The 25,442-nt window shown below is 47.8% G+C and overlaps 1 protein-coding gene across 2 annotated transcripts in view; it reads left to right on the top strand.

Annotated features, from left to right (window-relative positions):
- COL5A1 (collagen type V alpha 1 chain) overlaps nt 1-25,442 on the top strand; it is a 148,453-nt gene that overhangs the window by 35,204 nt on the left and 87,807 nt on the right. For both annotated transcript variants that reach the window (XM_032200398.1, XM_032200399.1), the window contains exons 3-4: nt 5,200-5,413; nt 6,019-6,181. In XM_032200398.1, the coding sequence (XP_032056289.1) occupies nt 5,200-5,413; nt 6,019-6,181 (377 nt within the window). The remainder of the gene's footprint in view (nt 1-5,199; nt 5,414-6,018; nt 6,182-25,442) is intronic.

The raw sequence follows: 25,442 nt of genomic DNA on the forward strand, positions 1-25,442 counted from the left end.
AGTGCCAAGCACAGTAGGGTCTTATTCTGCGGCTGTGGTGTCTCATAACACAAATAATCACCATATAAAAGTAATAGACTGCCCCCACAAGAACAGATGTCCCAAGAAAAGTTGTTTGAAGGAAATTGGAGGTTCATCAGAGCAAGCCACAGAGATGCAGGAGTTTACAACGCCATTGGAGGCCATGTGGGCTAAGGACTGTTCTGCTTGTTGCTTGGGATGTGCTGGAGACTTAATTTTTCAAGCCAAGGGTGATTAATGTGAAATGTGGTTTTAAGACTGGGCATATCAGCAGACATGGAGAATTACTCACTGCATGACAGCTTCAGTCTCAAACACACGGCCACCATGGAAGCTCTCCTTCCAGGAGTGCTGCTGTATCTCCATGGTATAAAAATAAGGGTGCAGGTACTGAGAGCAGGTGTTGGAGGGCTTCCTAGGTTCGGTAGGGAACGTGCCTTTGAAGGTTTAGCAACAAGGCACAAAGATGTACCTCATTTGTGAAGCAGCAGATGACTGAAGCAGAGCAGACAGACACATGCACACGCTCCTTTGGTGTTTGAGAGAATTAATGGTACAAAATCCATTAGCTAAATCAGAGGTAATGTGGCATGCCACTACTAATGTTTTTTAATTAACGTGCTGCATCTATCAGAGCCAGTCTGTCGGTGGCCTCAATGAGGACTCTAAGGCTGGACTGCAAATGTGTTTGCAGCCTCTAGTTACGTATCTCCCTCACTGCATGCATTATCGCTGAGGTTATTTTCAGACTTCATTATTGGCTTGTTTTGACAGTAAGCAGGTGAATTATATTCTGTGGTGAGCAGGAGTGCACCGTTCACCCTTCCAGCATCTTTTGTTTAAGATCTGAGAGCCTGACACAAAGAGGAGGGTGGCATGGAGCTCGGTGTGGTGTGCCTGGGCTGCGGGCTGACAGCTCGTGGCAGGGTCAGCACTAGTGGAGGAGCTGCTCATTTTTGTATCAAGCCCTGTTTTAGTGTCTGCTATATCTATCACGTGCCTGATGGCACCCCTCGGCCAGGTTGTGCCTTTGTCCCAGAGGAACATCCCATGGATACGGATGGGGAGCAGTCATCCCAGGGATGGGCTGCAAGGGCCCTGCAGCAGCCCCTGTGTCAATGATCTTGTCCCAAGGCAGGATCAGCTCAATGTAGCCAGCACGCATGTGCCTGCTGTCATGCACTCTGGATCTGGAAGCATTCCCAGGCTTGGCCTGATGTGCTCAAGCTCAGAACTGCTTGAGGAATCTCTTCCAGTTTGGAGTATACAACCAGAGTTGGCTTAAGAGCTTTTCAGTGGTTGTAGCTGTGAAATCTGGTCTAAGGGCCTTTGTGGTGTGGAAAGCAGCAACAATGGTGACCCCAGAATAAAAAAAAAAAAAATTAGCCAAGAGACTCCAGCCTTGCTTAACAGCCAAGACTGTATGCTGCCACCTCAGACAGGTTGACCCAGGAGCATGCAGAACTGAATTGGGGTCAAAGAACCCTGCTGTAGGAGATGCTCTTGCTTTTGACCCACCTTAATACTTGTACATCCTCTTCGAGTTCTTGGCTTGCACCTATGGTCTTTCATGGGTGAGAAGATCTGGATGGTGTTTCTGTGGTGTCATCAAGCAACTTTTCAATCAATTCACCTGGACAACTGGAGTAGCTGGAGTAGCTCTGTCCCTATTGAGTCTTCCAAAACATTCTGCCTTGCTGCTTGACAGGAGCTAGGAAGGGAAGAGCAGAGGGAAGAAGCACTGGTGCTTTCCATCAAATCCACAGAGGCTTTTTCAGCACATCTCTAACTAGATATGACTGTAGCTCACCACCACCAAATGAGTGAGTGGGGAGGTAAAGACAAAGTAATTGTAGGGCAGTGTGTTGGGGACATGTGGTTTTAATACTCCACGTTAACAGGTGGGATGGCTGTAGGATAACTTGCCCTCTCTGCTATCAAGCACCCTAGGCAAATGTACACTGTACACAGTATTTTGTGCTAATTAGAAATTGGTGTTTTTCTAAGATGGTAATTTTATTGGCTTTGCATTCTGCTTCTGCAGCCGCAGCCAACAAAGCAAGATATATCTATATATATAAAGCCTGTCTGTTTTTCAAACCCACAAGAGTGAGAAAATCTGCTGAGATGCTCTTTGTCCTTGCTCTCTAAGTTCTGCTTTCCAGCAAAACTGTGCTCTTCCAGCAGAGGCAAGAAAGGCAAAATTTCAGTGGCAGCCAGCAAAATGTCATGTGCATTCCTTTAGCAAATTCTGTATTCTCTGCACTGTCTGTGGGTGTCTGCATATATATTCTGTATGTATTTAAGGGCTCAGAAATCTCTATTATAGCTTGGACAGTTATCTCTGAAGAAAAGGAGCCATTCCAAAATTGGAAGCTTTCTCAGATGAAGAAAAGGGCCAGAACTTGGTGACACTGAAGAGTTGTTTTCCTTTGAGAACTGGCTATGGAAATGACACCGTCTTGCAGAGCAGATCTGTGTTGTGTTTGTATCGGGAGCTGGATCAGCTCACTGTTCTTGCTCACTTTTATTGCACAGCAAAAACTTTCCTGCCCTTCCCTTTATGCACCCTCCTGCAAAGCAGCATAATGAATTTAAAAGGACTTGGCCATGGGGTAAAGAAGCACTGAGCCAAATTCAGCATTGGTGTGGTGCTGTTAAGTAAAGAGGTGGATGCACAGCATCTCAGAACAAGCTTGCTTAAAATGGATTGAAAACGAAGGCTTAATCCCAAACCTGTTGTTGGGAGTGACTCCCTTGTCTTTAAGGGGATTTGGGCCGGTTTCCACGTGCTTCATATGGTCATTGTCATGTATATGTCCTTGTGTATGTGGATTTGTTTTCATACGTTGTTCAATAGCCTGGGTCACTCCTGTGACAGTGAAGGCATTGTTATTTTGCCAGGACAGCAGAGCAGTAACAGTAATGTCAGCTATAATTCATCCGTTATGGTTATTTGGGTTGAGAAACTCACGTCACCATGGAGACATCTTAATAATAATGAAAAAAATTAAAAGCAGCTTTTTAATGAGTTGGCAGCTTGTTCAAGTTGAAAGGTACTGTATTGTGGATTCATAATGAAATTTTGGACATGAACTATTCTACATAAAAGGCCCAAAACTGTAGCCTGTAATTAGAACCAGGAAGGCGTATGGTCTTGATTCAGTGCTACAGGAGGATTTGTATACAGCAGGAGGGAGATAAAGCTCAGCTCATCCTATGGGAGGCACGAAAATCAGATGCCTGCCTTTGCCAAATATCTGGCCCTTTGTCCTAGGGGGGAAATCAGGCTATAATCACAGTACTTAATTATTGACAGAGTCCTCCATTCAGAATATGCTTTATGCTTCTTTCCAAATGCTATTTAATGAGGGTGAGGGATGTTAACTGGGTGTAAATGCAGTGTCTCCATAGGCATCCACAGGTGCCCTGTTCGGGTGCTGTTTGCAGTGCTGTCTGTAGCAGTGCTTGTTAGCTGAGCCTGCTGCTCAGCAGGCTTTCTCCTGCCTCCTCCTCTGCCCTGCTCTGTCATCCTGTGCTGGAAAGCTTAATGCATTTAAAGCACCAGTTAATAAAGTTTGAGCAACTCCCAGGCAGAAGAGGGTGATTTGTGAACTTCCTAGACTTCCTAGCTTTGCTGTGGTCAGAGAAACTCATGCCCTGGGTCCTGTACTCATGGCAAAATCCCCTAGGCAGCTCTGGGATGCCACCAAAGAAAAGCCTATGGGGCAGAGGAAACCTATTTGAAGCTTTTGGGCATTGAGCTTGACTTTTTTTTTTTTTTTATAGTTTATATGGCTGCAGATCTGCAGTTTAAAAAATGTGTTGCTCCTTTCCCCGTATGCTGCCAGCTGCCACATGTGTAGATGGTCACAGCACACGCACCACACTGCCTGTGGTTGGGCCACCCCACTTTGCTCTGCTGTGCCTTGCTGTAAGAATTCCCAAGCAGATACCCAGTGGTACAATGCAATCCTTGTTTTTGAAAGTCTGGACCTTGGAGGAGAAATACTTCGCAAGTCTCAAGCTGCTGAAATGCAGCATGTGAGCAGGTTATGCCCTGTAGGTACCCTCATTTCCAACAGGTCCTGTCTCCGGTAATAATTTGATCAAGGAAGATCCTTTAGCAATGCTCCTGGTATTATTAAAGACCTGTTTTGGATGTGCATCCAGGCTTTTTGGTTTTTAATGCTTCTGCATGAATGGCAGAAAAAAAAAAAAAAAGTAAAACCCAAGGAGCTGTATCCTGAACAGAGCGTGACTTAGTGATCTTCATGCCAGTGCAAAACTCTGCAAACCTTGCAAAAATAGAGATGGGTCTGCTTTCCTGAGTGGAGAGAAAGCTAGGAAAGTTGTTAGCTGCTTAATATGCAGACAAAATAGCATCTTCTACTGTTTGCCAGACTTAGCAGATATTTTTTCCTGTACCAACCCTGTAAGCCAAAGCCACAGAGTGCTCTGTTCTGGTCTAGAAGAGATGAAACCCGATGCAATTCCCATACTCCCTTACACACAATATTGAAGGGATTTATTTGCCTGGCATGGAATGCTTCATTTCCTCTGTCCTCTGGACATATTAAGTTAATTTGGAGATTGTGTGATAAATGAAATAGAGAAAGTTCTTGCCTTCTCTCCTAAATGCTCCAGAATACACGAAGGAAGGGTTTGGTGTGAATAGATTCAAACCAACAGCTCTTTTAGAACCTCTGCTTTCTCAGCATCATGTTCCCATCCCAGAACAGTAGATTCCTCACTTGTGATTTGCTTGGAAGTTCAAATGTGGTGTGACTTTTATATCTGTGGTATATTGCAATGAGGACTGGAAAAAGGCTTTCTGATCATTAATGGGAAGATCCCCAGCGATGCCCAGGTCTGTGTCTGGATGCTCAATATGCCTTTTGGGTAGGTGGCCCTTGAGAGGCACTGCCCTGCTTTGGCTTTGCTTGTGCAATATACTTTGGGTTGCAGCATGTCCTAACCTAGTATCAGTAGGCTTTGGAGGAAAAGATGGATCTTCAGCTGGCAACTAAATGCTTCCCAACATACATTTTTAGGGTGCACACATCTGGAGGGGTAAACAGTAATCGGTGTTCTCCCCATAGGTCATTAGACAGCACTGTTTCTGTAGGGAATTGTTTTCAAGGAAACCTGACTAACCTCTCTGCTTTTCCACTCCAGCTTCCCCATTCCCAGAGGACTTCTCCATTCTAACCACTGTAAAAGCGAAGAAAGGAGGTCAGTCCTTCTTGATCTCAATTTACAATGAGCAAGGGATCCAGCAAATTGGTGTGGAGATGGGTAGATCTCCTGTATTCCTGTATGAAGACCATACAGGAAAGCCAGGCCCAGAAGACTATCCTCTCTTTAGAGGCATTAACCTAGCAGATGGCAAGTAAGTGAAATTTTGTGCACAAAGGGGAAAAACAGTACATTGTTTATATCAATACCAGCATGCGTTGAACATGATGTAAAATAGGGGTCATATATAATGTATGTAGACAGCTTTGACTGCTGCTAAAAGTCCTCTTCCTGAACCGTACCCTTTTGGCAAATAAACACTGCATAAAAAAAAGGGTGAATCACATACTAGTCTGTGCAGACTGTCTGGTGTTTATAGGGACAGGAGCACTGATTGTTACAAAGGGTACTAAGAATCAACTTGGTCAAGAAAAAAAACACATTGAGTCCCTTGCAGGACCTGAGGAGGGTGGAAGAGGGAAGTTAGCAAGTTATTAGGGTGGTTCCTCTGCCTCTAGGTGAAGCAAGAAAAGGTGTTCTGCCTGATTTGGAGGGTGAAAATGAAACATCTGCCAGCACTGTCACTTCTATTTCAAATAAGTCTAGGGTCTGCCCAAGGCTGATTTTCATCAGTTTGCAGGCAATAGCGGTCATGAAGGCTTCCAGGAACATTTTATGAAGGATTCATTGTTACTACAATTGTTGGCTTGTTCTCGGAAGTCCGAGGCTCTGTTTAACATCTGTGAATTGTTTTTGTAGGTGGCACAGAGTAGCTATCAGTGTGCAGAAGAAAAATGTCACTTTGATATTGGACTGTAAAAAGAAAATAACCAAGTTCTTAGACCGAAGTGACCATCCCATCATTGACGTCAATGGCATCATTGTATTTGGAACGAGGATATTAGATGAGGAAGTCTTTGAGGTAAGTCAAGACAACGAGCAGCTCTGGCAGCATTCCACAGAGCTGATGAGGAAGGCTCTGGCTGGGGGACTTACAGCTCATTTTTTGGGACTTGTCTTGGATTTTTGCATAGAAGAACTCTGTAATTTGTTACTTAATCTTTAAAGACTTCATTCTGACTAGGCAAATGCTTTCTGCACTATTTAGTGGGCTGCATAACTGTTGGAGTTAACTCCCCTGGTTCTCTGGTTTCACACCCTCGCTGGGGTTTTAGACCAGCCCCTACACAAACCTTGTAGGTCTGTGCCTCTTGTCTCTCAGCTCGGTTAGCATGGGAAGGGCTCCAACTTCGGGAAGTAACAGGATTTCATTCATCCCTGTATTACAATTTAAATCATACTTGAAGGGCAGTGAACAGATGAAGGCATCTCCCTTACAACTCGTGGTACTCTGTGGGGTTCTCAGAACTTGCTCTTTTCCTGTGCCCTGGTCATTGATTCTTGGGTTCTTGCACCATGACATGAGTCTCCTTGACAGATTCTTTGGCAGCCCTGTCACCTCCCACACAGTGCCTGCTTTTTCAAAAGCAAACCAAAATCGTGATGGGCGGAATGTTCCCATGAGCTCTTGTGATTTAAGCAAAGAGATAGAGAATTATTTATAGACCAAGTACATATGGTAGAAGAGCTTTTCCTGTAGCTCAACAGATAGCTTAATATATGCATTTCACTAGCAATTTCAACTTCTGTGGTCTGCTGTACTTCTGAGGCTTTTGTGCACAATAATCTTGTCCCTGATCTTGCTTGCAAGCTAGAATTGCTTCCCCGAAATCAGCGCCAGTGCAATGGAGTGTAAATGAAGACCTATTGACTTCTCTATCTCTGTATTTATTGCGTTTGCACGGAGGAAGTGCTGTATCTCATGGGCCTCCTAACCCAGTACAGGGATGGGGAACATCTATCAGTGGTGGATAATTAGGGCTGTAGCGAAGCCAGCCTTTGTCTGCACTTCGCTGTCACTGGGAAAAGGAAAGTTCCAGTCTGTTTAACGTTACCAACATCTGGGAGCTGGCGCACTGTAAACACAGCAAGAATGCATGGACTAAGCACTGCTGCCAAAATCCCAGTTAGAAAGTTCGAACCGGATTTTGAAATTGCATTAATAGACATTCCCTGGGAAGTCTAACAATTAAAATGGAAAGTAAAAGCTGGGTTTAATGGGCACTGGAGCATATCTTGCAAGTATTGGATATTCTGTGGAAAACTGAGCAATTGCATTCGTTGCTGTATTTTAAATGAAGCCATTGTGTAAAGTGATGAGCTTTTCTGAGCAATTTTTCTGAACCATTGGACCTAGGGATCTAGTAGATCTCCTTAAAGAAATCGTTGCATCCAATCTGAGTACGGAAGCTAATTTAGGCTACTTCATTTTGCTGCCACTTGGTGAGCAGAGTCTTCTGCTTTATAGAGAACAAAGCCTCCTGGCCTTGTTGGAAATAATTTATCTAGGAGTATAAGCTCAGGGGACTTGTGAAACCTCTTAGATCCTGGGAGGTGGCATAAAATAGAGCAATTGTTCCCCTGCACTGGAGGCTGTTGCCTTGTCGTCAGCTCTGGGTACAAAACACAGCTCCGAGATCATTGCAGGCACTTCCTGAGAAACTCACTGTGGTTATTCTACCAGAACTCGACAATTAACAAGTTTTTTTCCTACAGCTTTCTCCTGCGTGTTGTAAACTATCAGTACATTTTTTTTAAAAAAGCAACCTCTTCCGTTCTGGTATTTATCCTCTTCTCTTTTGTTGTTCTCATCAAACAAAGAGGTTTTTCAACATACACTCTCATGCACACTAATCAAGATACCAGCAGCTTTAAACCGAATGTAATGAATAGGTTTCATGAAGGCAGTGGACTATATCCTAATTTCCTTCATATCTCGGCAACTTAATTTCCTTTAGCCCCTCCTTTATTTTCTGCAATCTGCAAGCCTAAGCAGAAACTGTGTAGAGCAAATTGTGGCTGAGGATGATGGGGAAGGTGTCAGCAGTGGGATTTCCAGGCACACGCAGCTCTCCCACAGTCAGTCCAGGAGCTATGCCCTGTGAACCTCAGCTAGTTAACGTGGTGATGATGAAGTTTTGAAGTCTTCTGTGACCATGGAGCTGCCTGGGTGTTGCGTGCCTGTCCCTGCTGCTGAGAGCTCCTCCAGCCCCGTTAAGTGTGGGTGAGATGGGAGGCAGCGGCCGCGGGGGCTTAGGTTTTGTCTCAGCTGGGATCAACAAGATCCCTAAGTAGGGGGAATTCCCAACCTCCTTGCTTGGACTCTCATCAGGATTGGAACTAAATACAACCCCAAACACTTTTTGTTTTGAAAGTCAGAATTATTTAAACTCCAGGTCTAGCTGGGGTCACAGGGAAGCGGCTCTGCTGCATTTGTAGCTTGGGCGCACGGACGGTGACTTCTCTGCTCATGCCCTGCTGCAGAAAAAGCCCAGCAGGAAAAGTTCGAGGAGTTTCAAAATATTTCTCTAGCGCGACATTCTTCCAGTGGAAAAACGACTTCCTCTCATTAAAATTCAATTAGCTGGGAGGCTGTGTGGATCTCTGTGCGGCTCTGGGAACGCCGGGTCGGTTTGAAGAGGGGCCAAGCCGAGAGCCTAGGTTGTACAAGTTGAGTTTTGTGCTGAGCTCTTGTTCGGAACACAAGTTTACAAATGTCAGGACGAGCTCGGGCAGCGGCGGCTGGCTTCAAGCTGTGGCTGAGAGGACGCTGTTGTGAGGCAGCAAAGGGCCTTTTGCAGAGCACGAGAGAGAAAAGACCAGCCCGTGGTGCAAGACAAACACTTTTCTCTCCTCCTGCAGGCTGTGGTAAGCAGAGTTCCTGCGGCTACAGCAACATTGGGAGGAAGTCAGAAGGCATGTGAAAGTATCTCATTTTTAGAGGGAATGACCATTTCTTTTGCAACATTTACGTATTAGGAAGCAATTTCTAGCAGTCTATTTGTTACGCAGAGAAATAAAAGGAGAATGAAGGTTGGGAAGGGGACTTGCCCAGAAGGCTGAGCACTAAAGTCAGGGGGAACTTTCCAAAGAAATCAACCCTGAGATGTGCTGGGTGGTGGCTCCATGCTCTTCTTTTAAGAGGTCATCAACCACAGCTGCAGCTTTTTGGGGTGCTTTGTGGGCTCCCATGGGAGGCACTTGTGACCGCTCCATGCACAACTCATTGCTGAGCCTCGCTCCTTCCTAGCAGGTTGAGCAACGTGGCTTGAATATTGCCCACCTCAATGCAGAGCCTGGCGAGGCTTTGTGTTTAGTAAAAGCAGTGTGCAGCCCCCTAAGCCCCCCCCCAAGCGCTGTGTGGGACAGCATCTCCCCGGGGGCTGGCTCTTCCAGCCAGCCGTGGTGGTGGTGGTCCTGGGGAAAAAGCAGCTCAGACAGCTCTTGCCTGCAGAAATCATTCTGGTTTCGCAGGCGTGGGTTGAAACACAGTTCAGGTCCTGGCTCAGGAAGGTCGCTGGTGCTGTGTTTGTCCCAGAAATGGCTGTTAGAGCAGTGAAGAAAGAAATCCCATAACCTGCAGCTTGGAGGGTCTTTATGAATGGAAAGTGCTGCATAACGTCTGGGGCGGGTACACATCCCATCTGTGCTGGGTGAGGTGAACTTAACCCCTCTGCGATGCTGTTCTGGAGAATCTTGGTAATCCCCCAGAATAATCCCCCAGAAGCTTGGTTTCTGCAACAGCATGAGGCCCAGCCCTGTTTTACTGCTCAGCCTTCCTCTGTAGACCCTCACTTCACAGCGACGGGCTGATGAACAAAAAAGAAATTTGTCTAGACCGTGCCGAAGTCCCAAATGTGCACTGTTGTCCATATTTCTGCTGGAAGCTCCAGATTTGTGTTTTTCCAGATCTGCAGGAAGAAAACTGTGTGAGGCTGCAGTGCCTATGAAAAAAAAAAAACAAAAAACAAAAAACAAAAAACTGTACAGCACCTAGCTGGCAGAGCTGGAATTGGCATTGTTTAAAACTGTGCTGCAAATACAGATACCTTTTTTTTTTTTTAAAAAAAAAAAAAAAAAAAAAAGTAAAATTGAGGATGCCCTTGTAACAACTGAGGACATTTCATGTTGATTATTCTTGCTTCAGCTGTTTCAAAAATTTATAGGCCTGTTCCACCAGCTAAGTGGCATTTTGACCCTCTAAAAGCAATGTTGGGGTCTCGTCTGATGTTGGTGTAGAAGAAATTGTTTTTCCCATGAGTGGAAAAGTTCAGTGCATAACATTGCTTTTTACACCTGGCTGCTCTGGAAACAGGAGGAGCTAATTTGTCACTGTGTCATTGGTCTGGTTGGTCCTGTAAAAACCAAGTGGTTTCTTCGGATCCTGCCAAGCGAGGTGCAAAGCGAGAGGGTCTCAGACACCTGTGCGTGCCCTTGTGCCAAGGCAGTGAAACCAAGAGCAGACAGGAGGGTTTGCTGGCGGCGTGAGCCAAACGTTGCCCTGGGATGAGACGTGGTGTGCTGCACGGGGCTGGGTGATGCGAAAAGGATGGCACTCCCTGTTCGCTCTCTTCCTTTGTGGTTTTTTGAAGACCGCTAGCAAAATCAAGATATCGGAAATAGAAGGAAAGCAATTTGTGCCAGGGTGAGCCAGAAAGGCTGGGCGAGGTGCCAGAGGTGCTCTTAGGGCCGGGGAACGTTTCAAGGCGCAACAAGAGAAAGCAGAATTGACGCTCCAGTGCTCTTAGCTGAAACATTGGTGCCGTTCAGGTGCTCTGTTGCTTTTGGGCTGAAATGCTAGCTCCCTTTTCATCTCCTGCCTTGTTTACACTTAAAAACAATTATCACTGGGTCTGATAATCCCAGATTTCGTTTTGCTATCATCATGGCTTTCTCCCTCCCTGCCTCCCCGTGCTCTTGGCTTTTAGCATTTCCAGCTCTGGAAAAAGTTCATAGCTTTTACATTTCTGCACATTATTTTTTTCCAGACAGCTCCAAGGTTACAAGATTGGATCAATAAATTTTGTTCTAGCAAAAGGTATACAACTGAAAATAGGCTTCCTATCAATGAAAGTGCACCTTGCTGTAGTTTTTGGTGTTTGAGGACAGATTTAGGGCTCTACTTTTGCAGGCAGATCTGCTGTTAACAAGTCAAATAGCCTTGATCAGCTCTTGCAGGAGGATAACTGCACTACTAATACAATGGGCTTTGGGGAAAGCTGGATTGGTGGTACTGCAAAATTTGCAGGCTTTATCTTGTGGGGGAAAAACCTACTGTGGGAGCCTCAGCTCTGAATCTGATTCATGCCTAGATCCTCTTGTGTGAGCGTAAACAGCAGTGGCAAGGCGTTGGAGCACATGGAAACATTTACTTCTTTACAGGAGAAGCAAGAAGCTCCCCAATCTCCTCAAACCAAATACATCTTAGTGGCTATGTGGAGCTCAGGGGGGCTTCTCGTGAGCATCGTGTCGGGCCCATCCTCTGCAAGATCTGGGTTTAGTCCGGAGGGGCAGGAAGGAACTGGCCGGAGCTTGTGCTTAGGTTAGTTGACCTTCGAAAAACACTTCGAAAATTAATTAGGGTTTTATACTAACCTGAATTTCTCTGTCGAGATGCACCACAGACACATGCTCCTGTGTATTTTCCCCTACCTCGGCAGACTGCTGAAAGAAGCTAATTTACAGTCCTGGCTGCCTGCTTTCCTAGCCCTGCCAAATCTGATTTCACCTCTTTTGCTGTAGAGCCTTTCAGGGAGTGCAAAGAGTTGATGTTTTACACCACCAGCATATACTGTGGTGTGAGATGATGGAAAATAAAATGTCCTGAGCCAGCGTTTGGGTTCTTTATTGAAGATGTCTATAGCTTTCCCCAGTCTCCCAATAATTCTCCATTTAGTTGCTGGTTTTCTCGTCATTTTCTTCTGCTTTTGTTTTTTCAAAGGGATCCTCTTTAGTGAGATGGTGCACTTAAGACATATGGATTAAATCACAGAGTGAGGTTCTTCCAGAACAGCAATGCTGCCTAGAAAATGTCTTCAATTGCTGAAGATTATGCCTCTGGATGGCTTTGCAATTAATGGTGAGATTTTAGTGCCAGAGGCCAAGCAATGCAGTCAGTCTAATCAAAACCCAAATGTGATATTTGGCTCCAGTTGGCAAGGGCTTGCACTCGAGATCGTCTTACACAGGTGCCCAGGGATGTCATCTGGTTTTATCAGCGTGTCTGCAAATGCGTGCTTGAGCGGAGGGAGGGACAGAGCCCTGTCCAGAAGCAGAATTGCAAAACAGCTTGTAAAAGTTAACCTGTGCTTCAGATAGCTTCATCTTGATCCGAAAGTGACACCGTGTCATACAATCCCTGTCTGACAGGTTCCTGTAAGAAGAGTAAAGATTTGGGTGGAAACATTGGATTAATTGTTTGCATGCACTTTGCTCAAACTTCTTGTTTTTCACTTAGACTTGCTGGGTAATTGGCAGCTCAGACGTCTGGAGCGCAGTCAAGCTTTGTGACTGGGTCAGGGTTGCCTGTAATGATGTAGCTTTATTAGTCATAATTACAAAATACAAATATTTAATGTTTTTTTCATCTTTTTGTTGTTTGTTAGTGATGAATTCCATTTCATAAGCTGTAAAAAGAAACTGCTTGGCTTGTGTAGGTAATTACTGGAGCTTGCTGCTATCGAATGCCTTCTGGCCGATGGTCGCATCCAGTGCAAGGGGAGAGACGTGTTTCATTGTTCAAACAGGCCATAAAAGTGCTTTTATTGATGCTGAAGTTATGCAGTGCATCGTTTATCTTTTAATATGGCCAAGCTACGCACCGGGCCCAGGAAGCTGTATGGCTTCGCTGCTTGCCGTTTGCCTGGAGCCAAGCCCCGGCTCTGCAGACAGAGCAGCAGAGTCCTGATAGCACAGGTTTGTTCTTGGGACTGTTAATTCTCTGTTAATGCCAGCTTCAAGGTAACACCTTTCTCTTACTGGTTGATTAATGGTTGTGCTGGTTGGACTGGCCCATGCTGAGGTAGCTGCAGTTTGCTGTCATGTACCTAAATGCAGAAACAGGATGGTCACCTGCAGATGGGGAAAGATACCCACTCAGGAGCAATTTTGTGAGGGCTCCCTCTTTGTTATTTGTCTGAAAAGCGTGGCGAATGAAGAAGATATGGAGTAATTAGCAGTCGTTAAAATCTAGTAATAAATACCCTCTGTAAGTGGTCGGTGAAGGAAACAGGACCCTGGGCTGGGGGACTGCTTGGCTTCCTTGCCTGCTCCTGGGCGGTGGCTGCAGTAGCAGCAGCATGACACAATTTTATTATTATTACAGTTCTAACAAGAGGCTTAGAGGCTAGTTTCCTTATTAGCAACTGCTGCAGGCTAATTGTTTTTGAGGTTTTGCTGTTTTGGAAGGTATCAGCAAGGATGCCAGGTGGGAGCAGGGGAGAATGGTCAGTGGGAAGGATGCTGAGCAGTGCCACAAGGGCTCCCCATCCCTGCTGCTCTCCTGGGCCTTGGCACAACAGCCTGGTTTGGCCTGGAGAGGACAGGCAGGCTGTTGCCCAAGTTTCCCTGGCCTAAAGAACCTCCTGCAGGGAGCAGTGACCAGTTCAAACAGCTGACACGGAAAGCTGAGAGGCCTCTTGAAGGCGAAGCCCATCCTTCAGAGTAGTCCATCCACTGCAGGGATTGTGGGGTTTGGGGAACAGAGCTGTCTGGCTGTTCCTGGCACTCACTTGGCAGTGTTTTGTGCTCAAATACTGGCAGGCAGCACCAGAGGCAGGCCTGTTACACGTGATGGATGCAGCTTGGTGCGCTGTCATTACTCCTCCAGCCCATGGCTTCGGCTGCAGCTCCCTTCCCCTGCTGGATAGCGGGAGGGAGGAGAAAGGGGGCTTGGTTTCTTCCATGGAAACTCTGAGGTGTAGAGGGCTGGTTGCAGAGCCCAGACAGGGTGAGGTAATGCTGGAAACCTGCTCCCCTCCGGTGACGACATGCCAAGGCGTATGGTGGCGTTGTGGACAAGGACGTCCCCTGGGAGCAGGCAGGGGGACGGGGCTCGGGGAGCAGAGGAGGCGCTGCGAAGGGACCCGGTGTGTGCGAGGTGCTGGAGAAGAGAGCAACCGGGATGCATTGGGGAGTTTGGGAGAGATTACTTTCTGCAGCTTGAGCGAGGGGGAGAAGCCAAATAGTTGTGCTATTGGGGAGAAGTTTCCAGCTGAGCTTTACTGGCAGCGCTGCTGCGCAATATGTAAAAGCGATTACCGAGAGCAGCAAGAGCAGTGGCTGTGCCACCAGCCCGAATCAGGGCATGTTTCCCCTTTCCTGCTAATTTGGAAACCTCGTTCTGTGTGTGGGAGGTCACACCAATTAGTTTTATTTGCATAAAAGCAAATTTCTGGAGCAGAAGCCTGTTGGATGGGAGCGCATTTCCTTCCACATACAAAAAGCCCGATTTGCATGGTTGCAGCAAATTGTTATAGGAAGCACGGGCTTGACTGAGCCAAGCTTGGGGATGAGCCCCTGCACTGAGGAGCAGGGCCATGGGCACTGAGCTCTGGTGTGCAGGGCAGGCAGGCAGCGGGCTTGTGTCCTGGGTGACCTGGCACTGCTCAAAATGAGGTTTCTTTGTAATTTGGGACTTGATTGCTGTTGTCCCGCCTTGCAGGACCCTGCTTTATATCTGTGACTTCTCTAAGTCAGATTTTTACATAGTAAACCCAGCGTAGATGAGCCCGTCCTAACTAGAAGCTTCTATTAGCTGACTTTGCGTTCAACCCATTCCCTTGTCATTGAGGTACGAACAAATGAAACACATGTTCCTTACACATGGTGAGGCCTTTTTATTTTATTTTATTTTTTTTTTTGAGGCAGTCTGGGCTGCGTGCCAAAGCCCAGAGGAAAATCCTAGCCCACTCCAGACATCCCCAGTGTGCAGGTGTACTACTTACTTCGACAGAGCCAAGCGGGATCGAATGTATATGTTCGCAATAAATACATCACCCCGGGGACGGGAGCTGGAAGAGGGTATTCCTAATGAGTTGTGCAGAATATTGGATGGGGTCTGTGTATTTGTGTGTGTGTGTGTTTTCTATTCCCTCCAAGAACACGGAAAAAAGTCTCTCACCGTGGGCTCATTGTTCTCCACACGTAGCCGCATGCTGGCCCCGGTTCAGGAGGTCAGGCCTGTTTGAACAAACAGTGCTCTGGCCACTGGAGTGAAATGTGTGGGGAGACGAGAGAATTGGTGGTGAATATTACATTCATGCACTGTTCTCTGCTCTGGAATGTCTGCAAACACAGGAAGGTTTTCCTGGGGCTTTGATGCCTCGCATAAGCAAATTTTATCTGCAAATGATGTTTACCCTTTTCCAGCTTGCTGCTTGGAATACTGAGATGCGAGCTGTGATGCTCAGCTACTGCTGGCCACGCTTGGCATGCCGCGTCCACTCCTGGTCTGTAACAGGGTTTGTTCGGATAACCACATTCCTGGGCTGAGCTTCACATCTGCTCTTCGGGCCATAGGGTGCCCAAACCCAGCTCTTGGGGTGAAAAGCTTGGGTAGTGGCAAAGAACTTTGTTACGGGAGCTGAGCAAGATTGTTTCAGCACGAGGCTTTTTGGGATGGGAGATGCTGCAAAGAGGGTCTCTTGCAGGAGAAAAAAACATCTCTTGAGGGCAGTCAACACTGTTCAAACATAATTGCCAAAGGTTGGGAATATGGAGAAGAGGTGCATGAACAGCTGAGGAAGGACAAGTAATTGAGTCTTCTGGGGAAAGAGGGAGGAGGAATGGTGTATGGACAAGAGGTATTGCACAGACCTGTGCGTGTTAGCTCCACTACCCATTTTCAGCTCTTTCCTAAGCATTACTTTCCTAGACATTGCTGTAATGCCCAAATGTGCAGAAATGTTGGGAAGCAGCAATAGGAACCTGCACCGACATTTCCTTCTGGGGTGGTCCCAGCAGATGCATCCTGCCCTCCCTGCTCCATGGTTTGGTGATCGCTGCTTGCCAAATGCAGAACACTTTCCCAACCAAAATTTGGTGTTAAGTTGAATTCTGAGTGTGTCAGCAGATATCCCCACGGCTAAGTGCGTAATCCCACTTACATCCTGAGATAGCTTTGGCAACCAGGTCTATTTTCCCCCCATTCCCTTTAATCCATAAAACCTGGATTCTGTATTTACCTCCTGGGGCAGAAAACATTCCAAGTCCTGATTAAAAGCCTCTGTGTACACAAAACCCTTGATCCTGAGCCACCTCGGTGCGGAGGGCTCGGCTAAAACCCCAGGGTGGATCTTGGGGTTGTGGCAGTGTGTGAATGGAAAACCCTTTGGCAGAGCTGAGAATGGCAGCTCAGCTTCCAGGTTAATCCAAGTATGAGGGGGGGAAAAAAAAAGGGATGGAAGCAAGGGGCGTGCAGCTCAGGTACCTCCGTGCTCAGAAGAGCTCCAGCTGGTGTGGGATGGGAGCAGGAAGCCCTGATGTGCTGCTGGAAGCAAAGCCCCCCTTCGGTGATGGAAGTGAGCCCAGGGGAAGCTGGAGCTTTCCAAAGCTTTGGAGCTTGCCTGGGGTTTTGTGCTGGAGCTTGGAAGCAGTCGGAGTGGGGAGGGGAGAGGATGGGAAATCCAGGAAGGAGCGTCAAGGGGCTGCACCTGGTTGCTCTTTCTGCCCCTGTAGCAAAGTTGAGAATTGTGCAGTGGAGCTGCCAAAAGTCCTGTGCGCTTGGACCTTCGTGGATGGCCCTGACTGGGTGCTTGCTGGTGACTATGGCTTGGTCTTTTGACTCTTTTTGTTCTCAACCAAGGTGCAGACTCTTCGCCACCTTCCCTTTGCCTCTCCCACCGTGGGTAGGGATGGAGACAAAGCGGAGGTGATCCTGGGTGCAGATCCTGGGCTCAGCACCTCCCAGGGCAATACTGCCACCCTGCTCAGGTAGGGCTAAGCAGAAATGAAGCAACTACCCCTACTCCAGCTCATTGTGGCTCCAACAGCGACTTCTCAAACACGTAGCTCGGGCCAGCAGCTCTGCTCCTCCACGACACATTTTCCACCGTGCGAGTGCCCCGCGCAACGCTCGCATATCCAGCTTGGTGTGGGCGGCGCAGCAAGCAGGAGCTGATCCCATTCCTCATTTTCCATAGACGAAAGGGAAATAAATCAATGTGAAACCGGAGCCAGGAAACAGCACCGCTCAGCACGGGGAGGGGGGGAGAAGACACAAAAGAGCAGCGCCGCGATGTGCCGGGCTGCAGCCTGTAATGAGGGAGAATCTGTTTTTAAACTATCCCTTATGGTTCACACATATGTCATTGAAAAATAACTTCTATAGGAAAAAGCCAGCCCCTCGCTCGGTTATTAGTGGATTATTTGGGTTGGATGGAGAGGGGAAAGTTGGAACAGCGGGATCAGCACTTGGTAACCCGGTGACATCAGGAGATGGAGTTGGATGGGGGAAATGCAGCATGAAATGGAACGGGAAAGAAAATAGGGAGCTTGAGTATGTGGTCAGGGCTGCGAGACCACAAGAAGAAATTTGAAGGCTGGGCAGCCTTCGGCGGCCTCTTCTCTCTCTAATTTGGGTTTAAGTGGAGTTTTCAGAGGCTGCATGCAGAAATGTAGCTTGGATCAAAGGGCACTGCCCAGTGCTGACCCCTCAGGCTGCGGGGGACAGGGACATCAGCTGGGGCATGAGGGTGCCTGCTGTGAGGGAGGGACCCATGCGTGATGAGAAATGGGATCTGGAGAATGGAAATGGGACCTGGAGGGTGGGTGGGTTGGCAGGAGAGGGGGGTGAAGTGCTCGAGGAGCCATGCAGGGCAAGGGACATGGGGAGCTTGAGTTTCTTTCAGGGGTCCTGATCCACTTTTTAAGCTTAAAAACTGGCTTTATGGGCATGTGGAGTCATGCTTTTAGATCCAGTAAGCATGGGTTAAGGTAATCCAGCAGCACATGAGAACGGTGTGCATGGGTCTCTCTCACCAAAGGTCATCCTCCAAGCAAAATGCAGTCCCCCTGAGCCTGAACACGTACGCTTCAGAAAGACTTATCTGGAATACACGGGTTTCAAAATGAGGGTGTTATTGCAAAACTGCTGATTGTTTCATCTCTCAGCTTTATTAAGGGCTGTTTAAAGGGCTGGCAGATCATGACAGACAATGGCATCCATTCATTTTGCCCTATTCATTTCTCAGAGGCCTGGCCTGGTCTTTTCCTTTTCTTTTTTTTTTTTCTCCCCTTCTCCCCTTAATTTCCATGCTGGACAGTGGAAGGCCAGGCTGGCACTGTCCTCCCGTGATGGAAATGCCTCCCACAATGCGCAGGCTGTCAGCTGTCACTTCTCCAGTGGCCTGGATTGCCAGTTCTGGGGGATGTTGCCTGTGGGGCTGCCATCCTGGCAGTGCCAACCTGCACCCAGCCTCGAGCACCACAGAGGCAGCGTTCATGAAAATCTCTCATTTCTTGCAGCAGTCCCTGACATGAAGCCAAACTTCCCCGGTTCCAGTTGCATCCCAGTTTGTCCCAGCAGTTGGTTTTGGTGGGCTCCGAGCCCTGCCGATGCACCGTGAAGTTTTGTGACTATTGAGAGAAATTTTTTGAATCGTCCAATTTGCTGCTTGAAAGTGTTCAGGAGCGTAATCTGACTTGATGCTCCAATTAGGGAACAAGGCTGCAGCGCGCCTCAGCCAAATCGGCTCCTGTTTGAAAACCGCTGGGAGGAACTGCTTGAGAAACTTGTGCTGTGCACTTACTCATGCATTATTTTGTGAGCAGTTTGGAATAGCTACTGACTTCAAAAACAAATGTCTGAATTCTGTATAGATGTGTTAAAATGAGATCCCATCTCTCGAATATGAATATGAGCCAGCAGTGTGCTCAGGTGGCCAAGAAGGCCAACGGCATCCTGGCTTGTATTAGGAACAGCGTGACCAGCAGGGCTAGGGAGGTGATCGTCCCCCTGTACTCAGCTCTGGTGAGGCCGCACCTCGAGTACTGTGTTCAGTTTTGGGCCCCTCGCTACAAGAAGGACATGGAGGTGCTTGAGTGGGTGCAGAGAAGGGCGACGAAGCTGGTGAGGGGCCTGGAGAACAAGTCCTACGAGGAGCGGCTGAGGGAGCTGGGCTTGTTCAGCCTGGAGAAGAGGAGGCTCAGGGGCGACCTTATCGCTCTTTTTAGGTACCTCAAGGGAGGCTGTAGCGAGGTGGGGGTTGGCCTGTTCTCCCACGTGCCTGGTGACAGGACGAGGGGGAATGGGTTTAAGTTGAGCCAGGGGAGTTTTAGGCTAGATGTTAGGAAGAACTTCTTCACTGAAAGGGTTGTGAGGCATTGGAACAGGCTGCCCAGGGAAGTGGTGGAGTCACCATCCCTGGAAGTCTTCAAAAGACGTTTAGATGTAGAGCTTAGGGATATGGTTTAGTGGAGGGCTGTTAGCGTTAGGTTGGAGGTTGGACTCGATGACCTTGAGGTCTCTTCCAACCTAGGAAATTCTGTGATTCTGTGATTCTGTGAATAATCTACTGCCATGAAGTCACTCTCAGCTGGTGTTGATATTGCAGAGGAGCAGTGGTTGCAGCTATTAAAAAGAATACCTGTGAACTCGGTGCAATTTGTGAGCAGTTTTTAAAGCGTTCCTTTGAAAGTTATCCTATAGATTTGTGCTATTTATAGCTAAACGTTTGTAATCTGGAATAAACCCACACCCCATAGTGGCTCTGCCATGAGGGTTGTGTCTGGGCTAGGAGTAAAAACAGTGGCAACGGAGCACATGGTGATTGTGGGACGTCTATTTTTAGGGATCAGTGGTGTAATTTGTCCGCACGGAGCGTGACATGTTGATTTGAAGTTACCAAATGAAGAGTTTGAAAGGAGAAATCACAGAGCAGCCAGCTGCCGTGTGGTCAGATAGAGGGAGGGGAAAAAAATAGCTCCGTGGTTTGCTCTTAGTGTGTTTGCTGGTGAGCCAGTGATGATTACAAGCCTGTTGTGCAGATGGATAAATCACCGAGCGAAGGCTCAGCCGAGGTCACCTCGGTGGCAGTGCCAGCCTGAACGTGACCAGTGCCTGATGACAGGTCCAACAAACCCTTGGGCTCTGTCCTGTGCCACCCCTCTGAGCTGCCAGGGGACCCAGCTAGCTGAGACCAGGAGATGCTCGGCTTTCTCCTCCACTCCTCTTGGATCTGGAAAATTGAGGAGGAGAGGGTGTCTGCTATGTATAGGCAGAAACACAAGAACTGCTTATTTTGTGGTGCTTCAGCTCATCTTTTTCTAGTTGCTGCTACAATTGGGACCGTCAGATGCTGTGAGATGAGTCAAGTCTGCAGTCCTTCTAATTTGTCTCGTGGTCGCTTCAAGCTTTTCCTATGGCAGGAACATCAGAGATGTCTTGTTCTGAACGCCCCTATCGCTGATCAGAAGTGGGCTCGTGCTGCACAGCCCCCCTTCAGACAGTGAGCTTGTACGATGCCTTTCTTTTACCTGGCTGCCCGTTTCCATGACGTTTATAGGAATTTAATTATCTTGAGCCTTTTTCCTCTGTCAGATGTGATTGAAATCAGCCATTAGATTGGAGAGTTATTGAGATAGACAGACACACCTGTAGCTGCGCAGAGATCACATGTGGCTTGCTTTCAGGGGAAAACAGCCAAAAAAAAAAAAAATGCTCTGCTGTCCTAACGAATTCATTAGAGGGGAATGCTTCCTCATGTGTTAGAGTTTAAACCTTCAGGTTAAATAACTCAGCGGGGTTTGTGGTGTACACAAGAGGATGAGTAGTTGTTAGCGATGTAATTCCAGAGGTGGCCAGGAGGCTGGGTCATTTCTTTGAAGGTGTTTCTCTGCTGTACATGCAGGAGGTGTGCTCCAAACGCTTCCTCTAGGTAGAAACCCTATTAAAACAGACACTTCTGCTCCTTGTGCTGGCAGAAACGCAAGCACTGGATGCTGGGAGGCAAGGTATAAGATCCCACACAAGGAGTACACACACAGCAAGTCTGCCAAGGACCTCCACCAGGTCTGACCTTAACATCTCACATTCTCTAGGTGATGGCATGCGTGTGCCAAGTCCCTCTGCCAAGCTGGCCCTGCACACAGGGAGGCTGAAGCTGCTTCTCCCTCGTTCCAGCTCTTCTCAGAATCAGGTTTCCTACTTTTCAGTCAAAACTAGAGAGGGGGAAAAGAGATTCAGGCTATTTACCACGTTATGGGAGTTTTGGGGCAGCCAAAGAAAACTGAGTCAACTTGGAAGCGCTCTCTGCAGTCAGCTTTTTATCTTCTCTATTTTTTTTTTTCTTACCCTGCCCCAGAAATAGAAAGAACACCTTTGCCCAGCCAGCAGCTCAAAAAAGAAGCCAGCAAAGGATTTATTTCTTCCAACCAGGATTGTACCATGGTCTAGAACGGATCACACTGCAAGGTTTCTATCCCAAAACTACGAGAACTTGTTGGGGCTTTGGTGACAGCCCCAGCAACCCAAGGGGCTCTGGCTGCCGTCAATTTTCTCTCCTCGGGAAGGCGTTAAACTGCAGGAGACCTGCAAGGGCTTCTTAAAAGAGAGAGGTGGCAGCTGGCCAGGAGAGCTACACCAGGCTGCTTGTGGAGGAGATGGATGCAGTTCTTCATCCCCCAGCCCCAAAGTCTCCATGGAGCTATGGCACCGAGGGTGTTGGCTACCTGCACTGCTGGGGCTGAAATGGGGGCACTGGAGGGGAACAGGAGCAGGTTGTGGGGCTTGGCTTTGCATCTGCTGCAGGTGGAAGTCTTGTAAAGATTGTTATTGCCTGATTTGGGTGACTGGTGAAGGGGGATAAATGGCACATACTCAACTGGCTTCACTCTGGCCTGGGTCAGTGCTTTAGGGACAGGGTTCAAGGCTGGCGGAGAGGTGCAGGGTGCCCCCAGGTAGGATCCATGCCTTTTCCCTGGATCAGGTCTGTCCCTGGGGGTGTTGTATGCTAGGTGCTGCAGCAAGCAGCGTGTTCTCTGCTCCGGGGAAATGCCCAGGTGCTCCTCAAACACCCCTCAGGAACCCTGCCTGCCAAGTCGCAGCTTTCACAGGAAGAGGCTGGCGATGAGGATTAAGCCCTGTCCCCAGAAAAACCTCTAGGAACGCCTCAGGCTTGGCTTTAGCAGGGTGCATGCCCCGTGCTTCAAGTGGAAGCTAATTCCCTAGGAAGTCAGCATCTTCCAAGTATCCAAATCTTTCCTGGAAAACTCCTCTATCAGTGGAGGAGCTCTTTCAAGTCAGCAGGGCTTAACATCTGCATCCAGAGATACCTACTTTAAGTGCATGTGCTTAGGTGCACAGCACAGTTGTGTGATAGTGGCTGCAGATCCAGGCTTAGAGAGGCAAGCAGGGGGGCGATGGAAAAAGCTTTCTCATCACTTGTACGCTGACTGAAGTGGAAATAGCCTGGAAAAGTCTCAAAGTCTTATGTTGCAGGGTAATTAGACCATTAGTTAAAATGTCTATACGGAGTGATAGATTTAGGGTTGCATATACAACTTTAAATCTGGTACTTCTAAAGTTTTTGGAGTCTTGGCAGCTTTTTTTTTTAAAAAAAAAAAAAAAAAAAGTGCATGTTCACAAGCAGGTTATTTAATAAAAAAAAAAAAAAAAAAAGCAAAATCAACTTTAGCCTTGTGGGCTCACATTGACATCTCAAGATTTTTTTAGCAATGATGAGATGTGCACATAGGGGCACCTGCATTTATGCATACATATATGAACGGACATATATGAAATATCTATTATGGATAACTTAACCTGCAGCTGCTACTTCAGGGAGAAAATATTTACTTCGGTGTGATGAAACTTGAACTAGGAGTCATGCAGTTTAATAAAAACGTGTGGTTTGGATTCCTCATTCTTCCCATATGTTTCTAATCTGCTGAGGGGGGGTTGTTCTGACATCTGCTGAGAACATACAATTTACCCCAGAAAAAGCTGAAAAACGCTCACTTTGCAAATATAAAGACTGACCTAACAATAAGAAAATAAAATTTGAGAGTAATATCCTCTTTATTGGGGCAGAGAGAGGTTGGGACTGTCAGGGCTTTTCTTTTTTTCTTTTTCACCATTAAAAACCTGAGCTCTGCTATTATTTTTCCCTTCTTTGTGAAATAGCTACAGACACATCTCATATTATTTCTGCCTGTGTTACCACGGTGCTTGGCCAGGCTTTAGAGAAGGAGTGAGTATAAAGCAGCCTTTTGTAACACCACTCTCCCCGTCCCTCCTTCCTTCCAGGCTGGGGCTGCACAGTTTGAGGAAGCTGTTTGATAGCAATGCGCTTTCCGTGTCCCTAACTGCTTGTTTCACGCCCAAAAATCCTAGCAAATAGATGGCAGTTTGTTTAAAAGACATAAAACGCACAAAAATAGCAAAAGGAGCGGAGTATCTGGGCGCGGTGGCTGTTGATTTAAGGATATCTTTCTTTTTTTTTTTGTCTTTGTTTTTTTGGTGTTCTAGCAGCCTTTGTATTTGCTTTATTTTTTTCAAGTCAGCTTGGCTGCCTTTTCCTTTCCTGCAGTCCCTACTGCTTGGCGGCTGCTTCGCCCTGCCCACGCCACCCCATCCCAGCGGTTCTGAGATGGACCTGGGTTAGCAGGAGGGCAGGGAGCTTGAAAAGGGAGAGAAAAACCAAAGCCTGCAGATATTCCCTCTCTGAGGACTTCAGCACACGATGGTGATGCTACCACGCTCGCAGCAGCTGCTGTAGGGCCGCCTGCATGGGGCGTGAGAAGAGCCAGCATCCGAGGAGCCGTTTCTCAGCGCGGCTTCCTCTGGGTGGGTCTGGCTCCCTGGTGCAATTAGCCCTAAGAGTTATTAAAAGTCCTCGTCAGCTTTGTGGTGCAGCCGCTGTCTGGCAGCTCGCGGCACCAGACATGAGTCAAGGGAAAGCTGGACGTGTCCCTGCTACGTGCATGGGGCTGCTGCTGCCTCCCGACCTGGGATGCTCCTACGGGAGCCTCTCAGCTGCCGTGGTCATCTTTATTTTTTTTAACCTCCAGCTTATTTTTTTTTTCTGGAAAAAAGCCCACTGCTGCCAGCAGCCGTGCCTCTGGGGCAGCCTGGCTCTCTGGGTTTGGACGGGGTTTCTCTGCCTCAGAACCAAAACCAGTGAGCACTGCGGTGCTGCAGGAGCCTTGCAGTGAACGCTTTGTGGGTTTGGTGCTGTCTGTGATGCTGCCGGTGCCCCCTGCTCTCCAAGCTGCCTGTTTTTTGGGGTGGAGAGGAAAACAATCCTGATGTCCCTTAAATTCCTGGATCTTAGTTGAGCGGTAGGTTGCTAATCTGCCTTCTCTGGGATTTTCCACCCATTTGGTGGATTTTTGGGTAAAAACTCTTCTACAAGGTCTGGGCATTGGCTTTTAGCTGGGGAAGGCACGTCGCACTCTGGAAGCAATGCTCATTTTTGGCTTATAGGGCAAGCCACGGGGTAACAGCACGTGCGATGCGCACGTAGTGCTCCATCTGACCACCACAGCCCCTTCACAGGCAGCTGGGCTCAAGGTTGAGTAAGGTTACGTACAATTGCTGCTTTTTGGGACCTTTAAGCTGGTGATTAGACATCCCTTCTGAAAGAATGAGGGTTTCAATTAGGCGCCGTGCCGGGGGATGAATTGGTGCTGGCGTGGGAAGGCCGGAGCTCGACTTGGGCTCTTGCCTGTTGTTAAATGGCTCTTTGAGCATCGCCAGGCTTTATCCTTCTCATCCCATTCTCTTTGGGGTGTTGACTGTCCCTACAGGGGATGCTCTATGGGTGGGACGTGAGAGCTATGGAGTTGGGTGGGCGAGGGGAGGGTGACTGGAAGGCTACTGGTAGAGGGATGGGACGGGAAAGGGAAAGGCTCTGGGCTGCCGGAGTTTGGGGAGGATTCCACGGATGTCTCAGGAAGAAATTGGGGATGATTAATGGCCATGACAAACTCAGCCATTTGGAAAGGCAAGAAAATCTTTCGCCCATTACGAGTAGGAAACTCTCCGAAATAGCGGACGGCTCTGTCCGTTGCCTGTAGAGCACTGTTGTGTAAATAATCCATAGTGCTGATTAATGCTGTGTATGTTGTCTTTGGGAATTAGCTCCGCGCTGTCACTTAAGCAAAAATGGACTTTGGCACAAGCTCGGGCTCTGCGTTTGCTTCGGTGACTGCTGCGGGTGCTCGGCGCTGAGCCTGGGGCTGCAGGCGCTGGCTGAGGAGTGCTTACATTAGCTCGGGACGTTATTTACATTGCCTGGCTATTGGAGCTGAGGTCGGGGGGAAAAGAATAGTAGCCACTCAAA

The sequence above is a fragment of the Aythya fuligula genome, chromosome 19, assembly GCF_009819795.1.
Source record: "Aythya fuligula isolate bAytFul2 chromosome 19, bAytFul2.pri, whole genome shotgun sequence".
NCBI classification, from domain to species: Eukaryota; Metazoa; Chordata; class Aves; order Anseriformes; family Anatidae; genus Aythya; species Aythya fuligula.